Genomic DNA, 9,119 nt, shown 5'->3' with positions numbered 1-9,119 from the left:
AAGAGACACTGCACAGGGAAACTCTCCTCAGTGCATGGGAGACATCGGAAGTTGCTTACTGGGGCTAAACATGGTCCCTGTGGCAGATTCAAATGAGACTTTCCTGCGGAGAAATAGCATGAACCAGACTATATATTTTTCCTTTATTGGAATATAAGAGAAAAAAAGCAAGCAAGAAATAAATGAACAACACTTATCCTTAATGCCAAATCCCCTAGCACAGATCTTGTTGCTGGCACTAGACCCACTGGATGAGTTTCCTTAGGGCATTCTTGAGCTCCTCATTCCTTAGGCTGTAGATGAGGGGGTTCAGTGCTGGAGGCAACACCGAGTACAGAACGGCCACCACCAGATTCAGAAATCGGGAGGAGATGGAGGGGGGCTTCAGGTAGGCAACCATGCTAGTGCTGAGAAACAAGGACACCACGGCCAGGTGCGGGAGGCACATGGAAAAGGCTTTGTGCCGGCCCTGCTCTGAGGGGATACTCAGCACAGCTCTGAAGATCTGCACATAGGACACCACAATGAAAACGAAACACCCAAAGCCTAAAGAGATACTAATCACAAGAAGCCCAGCTTCTCTGAGGTAGGAATCGGAGCAGGAGAGCTTGAGGATCTGGGGGAGCTCACAGAAGAACTGCTCCACCATGTTGCCTTGGCAGAGTGGAATGGAAAATGTGTTCCCAGTGTGTAGGAGAGCATTGAGAAAGCCACTGGCCCAGGCAGCTGCCGCCATTCTGACACAAGCTCTGCTGTCCATGAGGGTCCCATAGTGCAGGGGTCTGCAGATGGCAATGTAGCGGTCATAGGCCATGACTGTGAGGAGAGAATACTCTGCTGAAAACAAGAATGCTACCAGGAAGATCTGGGCAGCACACCCTGAGTAGGAAATGGTCCTGTTGTTCCAAAGGGAAATGCTCATGGATTTGGGGACAGTGGTGGAGATGGAGCCAAGGTCAAGGAGGGAGAGGCTGAGGAGGAAGAAGTACATGGGGATGTGGAGACGGTGGTCGCAGACTACGGCTGTTATGATGAGGCCGTTGGCCAGGAGGGCAGCCAGGTAGATGGCCAGGAAGAGCGAGAAGTGCAAGAGCTGCAGCTCCCGCCTGTCTGAGAATGGCAGGAGGCGGAACTCGCTGAAGGAGCTGCTGTTGGACATTAGTTCCTTAGGGGCACAGGAGTCCTGTCCAAGGAAGGAAAGAAAGCCAAAAGTTAAGGCAGGCTTTTCTGAGCCAAGCCATTTCAGTTTCTCAAGGAACTCCCAACATTTCCTCTCCCCCTTATTTCAGCTCCCTTTCTGGTGCTCCACTTTCAACTGGCTGAGTGTGCCAAGTTCAGCAGGGACTCCTGCCCATAGCTCTGGAGGAGTTGTTTCTGCTTTGCTGCAGGTGGAAATAGATGCACTAGTCTTTGAGTGGTATTTGTGGAGATGCCTTGGAATGGCATATTGCATTGCTTGGAATGGACTTAGTCCAGAGACCAAGTGGGAATATTCTCCATTCACCAGCATGCGAGCTGAATACAGCCCTCATAGCAGTTGCATCTGAAGGAGAAGAGCTCTGTGAGGGATTAACCCCCATCACTCTTGCCCTCCTCAACAGAGATATTTGTATCTGAGTCTGCCACACCAGATCTCACTCCAGCAATGGGGAACAACAGTCCAAGGGAAACAAGGATAGACCTTACCCTTTCTACATGTCAAGATGTCTAGAGATAGACCTTGTCCTCACGCCTCTTTTAACCTTGCACCCTGCACCCTTATTCCAGGCACTGCAGAGAGAAGGATCAGCTTTGATGCACACAAGCTGCAGGAGACAATGTCCACCCCTTCTATGGCAGGGCTCTTCAACAGTTGGAAATCAAGTGTTCTCTGCAAAAGGATAAGTGGAAGAGTCTGTTGATATATAAGTGTGCGTATAAATAATATATATGATGGTGCACACACAGACACACAAAGGTGCCTACTCACTGTGGGAACATTCTTAGATAGAACAGAAATCTTTGGCATTTCAATCACTCTCAGGAGAAAAAGACTTTGTCATGGGACCTGCTTCATCACTGAGCCTTGCCCCTCACTGTCATGTACTTGCACCTCACTCACATGAAGGACAACGACACTCACAAGTGAGCCCAGTACTCCCTGCAGAAACCTCCCAGGAGAAGGGGACTGTCCAGGGGCACCCCCATGTTTGCAGGTGCTATGGAGCAGCTCAGATAGACCCTGATGCAGCAGCCCAGGAGAAGCTGGTGCTGTCTATGCACTAAGGGATGGCTGAGGGGACATTCAGAAGTCCCTGGCAGATTCTTTGGCCGCTCCTTGCATCTCTTAATGAGTTTCAATCTGTTGTCCAAATCTGACAGTTTGGTTTCCATTTTCCTCTTATCAAGTGGAAGGAAATTCTAAGCACCATCTCAATGCCTGCCCTGCCTTTCCTTTTGAAAAGTGCCCCCTGAAATGTGCTCACAGCTAGACCTGTGAGCAGAGCTGACCCCCACAGCACCCTCCCAGCAGGAGAAGGAGCCTGTCCTGGTAGAGGATAATCCTCCCACCCAGAACTTCTCCCCTCAGTGCTGTGGGGAGCTCCCTGGGCAGGCTGACCGCTGACCTTCACAGACGACACAGTCACTGCTGCGGGCACACAGCACCTTTGGGTGCAGGGACCCTGCTCTGAAGTGCAGACCTCTCATCCTGCCTGCACACCCCAGCTTCACATCACTGCTGTTTCTGTTGGGGAAGGCAGCAGGATGCCCTGCCCTTAGGTGGTATGTTAGAGATTCCCTGCTCTCAAGCAGCTCCTCTTCCTCTGCACTGCAAAAGCCAGAAGAAAGAAGAGAAAAATGCTGCCAGCCATGGGGTGTGATGGGTTCTTATGTCCCCTTCAAGAAGCTCCATAGCATTGTCCTGTAAGCAAAAACTCACCATGTCAAGAGCTGTGGAGGTCTCCTGTGTGCTCCCGCTCCACACTGCCGTTCCCCTCTCGCTGCCTTCTCTCCTCTGCTGTCCGCAGCAGCAGGCAGTGGCCGCAGCCCTGCTGCTCTTGGCACAGGAGCTGCTCCTGCACTCGGCTGTCTCTGGGCAGTGCTGCCAGGCTGCCACGAGCTGCCTCTGTCCCAGGAGCCTGGCCCCGCTCAGGAGCAGAGGAACAGCTGAACTCACCAATTTCTATGTCCCTTGGGCTCCCTCCTCTTGGGGAATGTTCACTGAAATAGACTGAAGTAATCACCTCTTGTCTCTTCCCATTGAGTGGAGAGCAACTATTTCCAACATTGCAAGTTCTTTCATCAGAGCATGACTACCTATGAGAAATGGAAATGTGCTTCTGTGGAACCTCTGATGCTCATCTCTTCACAGAATCACAGAATGCTGAAGGTTGGAAGGGACCTCTAGAGCTCATCTAGTCCAACCCCACTGCTCCAGCAAGAACACCTAGAGCACATGGCACAGGGTGGCATCCAGGCAGGTTTTGAAGATCTCCACAGAAGGAGACTCCACAGCCTCTCTGGGCAGCCTGTTCTAGTGCTCTGTCACTCTCACAGTAGGTTCAGGAGATGAGCCACTCTGCCCATTTCATGCTGGTCTAGAAGTCCCTGGCATGAAGTGGGATTCAGAAAAATCCTGCAAACTCCACAGGCAGGTAATATGATTCCCCTTTCAAAACTGAAGTGAGCATAGCATAGAGGTCTGCAAGAGAGCTTTGTGTCCAAGCTGCAATTGCAATCACTGGAGATGGAGGATGGGAATCAGTTGCTCCCACACAAACACGTCGGGACAGTCCAAAAGACTGAGGAGGTCCAAGGCATGTGCCAGTACCTGCTTTGTCTGATGCAGCTACTCAGAGACCTGCATCATCCTAGAGCATCAGAGTGGGGACCTCAGGAGAATTGCATTGCCCGTCTGAAATGACCCCAGATGCTAAATACAACAGGAGCCCCGTTAACTATGAAGATGAGGCATAGAAAGATGCTTGTATTAAGCAGCGTCTCTGGTAATTCAATGCAGATCCTTGATTTGATGGCATAGAAAAATGCTGGCAGGGCCTTGTCAGATGCCTGGGGTGGCCAGCACAACCATGTGTCTCTAGCAGATACAGTAGGGCACCTGCAGGAAAACCATGCCTCATTGCAGTGCTTGCTGGGCAAGTGCCCCAGGCTATGCTGAGTTTCCTACCTCTACCCTAATCGATGAATTTCAGCACTGACTGTAGGGAAAATTGTCCCACCTACATGCAGAACTGTCCCACCTACATGCAGAATGCTGCAAAAAGAGGAGGCACATCACTCCAAGCTCTGTGCTCTGGTCTCTGAACTCTCAAATCCTTCTTGCTCCCCTCCCCTGAATTCCTGCTTACCCTGCTAGATTATATGAACAGGGACTTCTTCAGTAGCGCCTTCACTTTTCTAGAGATTGCTTCAAGAAATCTGCCATCCTGCCCTGTCCCTCAGGCTAGGCAGGTGTGACAGTCACAAGTGCTCCATGTGCCCATCTACAGCACCTGCACACATACACCCATGGTCCCTATGGCACTCGCATGGTCTTTGGGTGCCTGGCTCCCCTTGAGTATCTCCTTTCTTGTGCTTATTGGCCAGATAGGCCCAGCAAACGTGCTACTGGTGCTGTCAACAGGCAGAGTGGGCAAAGGCACTTCTGGAGCTTCCTCACAACCTGCTGGTCTCTCCATGGGCTTTGGAGACTTCAGTCAGTTCCCTTGGGGTGGCCTTTGCTCTGGCACAGGGATGCACAGAAACTGCCTCCAGCAGCAGCATCCCTGCACATCTGGGCATGCACTCATGCAACAAGGGGAAACGTGTCCTAAGGATTCATGGTTAAATTCTGCATTTCAGATATAATAATTCATATTGCTTTATTTTACACTCGTACCAGCTTATTACAAGCTGAAAATGGAGAGGACAATGAGCAAAGATTTTTCTTTTTTTACTTTAATTTTTCTTTTTTAGCAGGATTTGGAGGAGGACCTGGAGCTGAGCCCACGGCAAGACAGCAAAGCTACCGGGTGTGACATTTCCTTTGGAAGGAGACTCTTCCCATCTGCGAACATGAAGGTCATCAACCAGCTGGCCAAGCTGGTGAGGAGAGCCTTAAATTGGGAGTGAGTCAGGGGAGAAGAAGACTCCAGCAAGAGAGAGAAGGTGATGGCCTGAAATGATAGGGAAAGGTGCAGGTGAGAGAGCAGTGGGATGCAGGGAGCGAGGCTTAGGGATGGACAGAGAGCCAGTCAGGATTGTTGGTGTGAGGATTAGTGGGCAGAGCAACAGCTATGGCCTTGTGAAGATCTCTGCTATAGATCTCCAAAAAAGCAATAATGATGAGGTCCCCATGGTCTTCACCAAGACATTGTGATGGTGTCTTTCTCCATGGTCTCCACCAAGGCATCGTGATGAGATCTCTATAGTCTCCACAAAGGCATCGTGATAGGGTCTCGGTGGTCTCCAGCAGGGCATCGGAATAACGTCCCCATGGAAACCACCAGGGCTTTGTGATGGCAGTGGCATCATGTCCATAAGGCCGCTGTGAGGGCACGGGGCCCATGGTGACCATGCCCTTGTTGGGGACAGAGACCCCAGGTTCCCCACTCTGAGGACAGCAGCTCCATCAGGAGGGAGCAGCTCCCCTTGGTGCCACTGTCAGGTCCCCACGAGAGGATCCTGAACATGGACAAGGAGCTGCAGGCGAACGCCTGCTCCCAGCCCACAGACGGGCTCTCAGGATTGCAGGAGAGCAGGAGCGAGGTGAGCAGTGGGGCTGAAGGGAGAGGCAGGCAGAGGGGATGGCACCAACATGGGGAGCACAAGGATGGTGTCAAAGGGGAGCCGGGATGAGGGGAGAGTTGAGAGCTCTTCTGGGGAAGGTTCCTTTATTCCTGGCCCTGGGCGTTGATGTAATAGGGGTAGATTTACTTTGTGCAAAGTTGGCCCTGCCAAAACAGAGCATTCCCTTGAAGCTGGTCCACAACTTCCTGCACCAGTCGAGAGAGGATGACACCTTCATGTGCGACGTGCTCTGTGCAGAGAGTGAGGGGTGGCAGGGACAGCTGTGGGCAGGGGGCTTTTCTGAGCGCTGGGCTCTGAGTGGGACAAAGAAACCTTACAGGTGTAAGCCTGATGGTAACATAAAGGTTTAGAAAATTTGTTTAAAAACAAATCTAGAAAGAAATTAAGGGAAAGAATTAAAGCAAAAAAAAAACATTTGTTATACTTTCCGCCTTTTTTCATTGTTGTGTTTTAGTACACTAGACTTGGGCATGATCATTTGTTCTTGAAAAGGGAAGTGATTTTCAGAAGTGGGTGGGCTGCAGTCCCAGAGTCCTGCACAGCTGGTGCCATTCCAGGTGCCGTGGTCCCCTGTCCCCAGCCTCCCTCTGCAGCTCTGAGGGGCTCTGCTCTCCCGCAGGTCCCTGCGAGAGCTCTCAGGCCCACGCAGGTCACTCAGAGACACTGGGACATCTCCAAGTCCCACTGGGTGCTGGTGCTCGGACACTTGAGCTCTGCCTGCAAAGATGAAGGACGGTTTTGAATGTTTTCCAGCGATGAAAGAGTGGAAATCTTCAGGAACTTGCTGAATCTGCTCTGAAGAACTATTTATCTGCCCTTGCCTTTTAGTGTCCCTTGCTCTCTCCATTGGACTGTAGAGAAAATCTCTGTGATCGCCCCCATATTTTCTATGTCTTGAATACATTAATCATTCCTGCAGCCCTTCTGGGCAGCCCCTCTCCCAGCACAGCACTCACCCCAACTCCAGGCATGTTCTGCCCCTGGGGGTCTCCTGTGCTCCATGGTGGCTCCATAGCCCCTTCCAGCAGGATGGGCATCTGTCCCAGCTCTGTAATGAGTGGGTCTGTCCTCAGCAGATCCCTCCTGAGCACTCACCCTCTCCAGGGGCCTGGGCACCAACAAGTGGCAGTTGAATCCAGTCCTCTTTCCCTAACTCAGGAACATGGCTGCACAGCCCTCTGGTGTACCAGCCAAGCCTCCCGCATTTGTATCATCACAAAATTTGCTGGGAGTGCACTCTGTTCCTCCTTCCAGGTTACTGGTGGAGAAGTTGAATGGGATTGGACCCAATACTACTCCCTGGGGGACACAGCTGGCTCCAGGCCCCCAGTAGACTCTGTGCAAATGTCTGGGCACAAGTAGGAAAACCTGAGAGTACCTGGGGTCTTTTCCTAGCAACTACTAAAGAAAGGCAGAGTTTCCTCATAGCTCCTGCCCATGCAGATGTGCTAGAAATACCAGCCATGTATCATGGCCTTGCAGGCCTACTTCAGTGTCACTGAATCAAGTGCCCAAAATGAATTACGGTCACAGTTTACATTGTCAACATCTCCACGTGTCTCAGCTTCCTAGTGAGTGTGGCTCTAACACTAGCGAGCATCTAGTGCTATTTCAGATGGCCAAGGAAGATGCCCACCGGGCCCTGACCAGGCATTCTAGAAAGATGTGAGTATCACATTTGCTCTATCAGAGCAATAGACACTAGCCCGTGCCTGGGACAACCCTGTCTCGTCAGATGTCACCTGGTGTCACCAGGCAATTGACTCCCACCCGAACTGCCACAGGAAGGCTGCCTCTGGACTTTCCATCAACTCACTCATGTTCAGTTTTGTGTGTTGGAGCTTTGCATGGAACCATGGAAAGCTGTGGTGACCCTTGGTTGCCGTTTCTCTCATATTAGAGATATTTGAGATCACACTCTAACCCTAGGCACGAGAGCTGAGATCTCCTAAACAACACTGGACCCCTGGTCTCAGCCCACCTGCCCTTGTCCCGCCATGACTCTGTACCCCAGAGGTCCCTTGGTGTCAGTGCTGGAAATGACGCTGCAGAGGGAAACTCTCCTCCCTGCACTGGGCACATCCAAGGGAGCTCAAAGAAGTGGCTCAGAGAATCTCCCCTCTCTGCTAGTGAAGGGGGAAGCCTGGCTTCCTGCTTTATCATGGTCTATGTTTAAGTGCTAAATGAGAGATTCCTGTGCAGACGTGAAACAAAACAGGTATCTTTATTACTTATTATTTTAAGATGGATGTAAAAGAGAGAAGTAAAAATGAAAGAAATGGATAAAATACAGCCTTGATGCCAGATATCCTGGTGAGTGAATGAAACAGTTGTTGTCATTGACCTTGTACCCACTGCATGAGTTTCTTCAGTGCCTCCTTGAGCTCCTTGTTCCTCATGCTGTAGATGAGGGGGTTCAGGGCTGGAGGCACCACCGAGTACAGAATGGACACAACCATATCTAGAAGTGGGGAGGAGATGGAGGGGGGCTTCAGGTAGGCAAACAATACAGTAATGACAAACAAGGAGACCACGGCCAGGTGTGGGAGGCACATGGAAAAGGCTTTGTGCCGACCCTGCTCGGAGGGGATCCTCAGCACAGCTCTGAAGATCTGCACATAGGAGACCACAATGAAAGTGAAACACCCAAAGACTAAACAGGCACTAACCCCAAGAAGCCCAACTTCCCTGAGGTAGGAGTGTGAGCAGGAGAGCTTGAGGATCTGGGGGATCTCACAGAAGAACTGCTCCACCACATTGCCTTGGCAGAGTGGCAGGGAAAATGTGTTCCCAGTTTGCAGGAGAGCATTGAGGAAACCACTGGCCCAGGCAGCTGCTGCCATTCTGACACAAGCTCTGCTGTCCATGATGGTCCCATAGTGCAGGGGTCTGCAGATGACAACGTAGCGGTCGTAGGCCATGACTGTGGGAAGAGAAAACTCTCCTCCAATCAAGAAGATGAAGAAAAATATCTGGGCAGCACATCCCAAATAAGAAATGGCCCTGGTGTCCCACAGGGAATTGGCCATGGCTTTTGGAACAGTCGTGGAGATGGAGCCAAGGTCGAGGAGGGAGAGGTTGAGGAGGAAGAAGTACATGGGGGTGTGGAGGCGGTGGTCGCAGGCTACGGCTGTAATGATGAGGCCGTTGGCCAGAAGGGCAGCCAGGTAGATGGCCAGGAAGAGCGAGAAGTGCAAGAGCTGCAGCTCCCGCGTGTCTGAGAATGGCAGGAGGAGGAACTCATTGAGGGAGCTGCTGTTGGACATTTCATTGTCTCCAGGCTCTGTGGATTGTTCAAAAAAGAAAATATATTGGGCAGTTATCCCAGA

General features: G+C 51.3%; 2 protein-coding genes across 2 annotated transcripts; both read right to left on the bottom strand.

Moving 5' to 3' along the window:
• Window positions 1-238: 238 nt before the first annotated feature.
• On the bottom strand, window positions 239-844 carry LOC148591967 (olfactory receptor 14A16-like). The gene has a single exon (XM_088536376.1). It carries the CDS (start codon window positions 812-814, stop codon window positions 239-241), a length of 576 nt encoding a protein of 191 aa, XP_088392502.1. The 5' UTR covers window positions 815-844.
• A 7,282-nt stretch (window positions 845-8,126) lies between these two features.
• LOC148591966 (olfactory receptor 14A2-like) lies at window positions 8,127-8,711 on the bottom strand. Its single transcript, XM_088536375.1, has one exon. The coding sequence runs from the start codon at window positions 8,709-8,711 to the stop codon at window positions 8,127-8,129; it is 585 nt and encodes a 194-aa protein (XP_088392501.1).
• Window positions 8,712-9,119: the final 408 nt, after the last annotated feature.

Source organism: Tinamus guttatus, unplaced genomic scaffold (assembly GCF_059628265.1).
Source record: "Tinamus guttatus ecotype Peru unplaced genomic scaffold, ASM5962826v1 Tinamus_guttatus_pri_ptg000660l, whole genome shotgun sequence".
Classification (NCBI taxonomy): Eukaryota; Metazoa; Chordata; class Aves; order Tinamiformes; family Tinamidae; genus Tinamus; species Tinamus guttatus.
The sequence above is the reverse complement of the archived record's forward strand: the minus strand, read 5'-3'. Positions and strand labels throughout refer to the sequence as shown.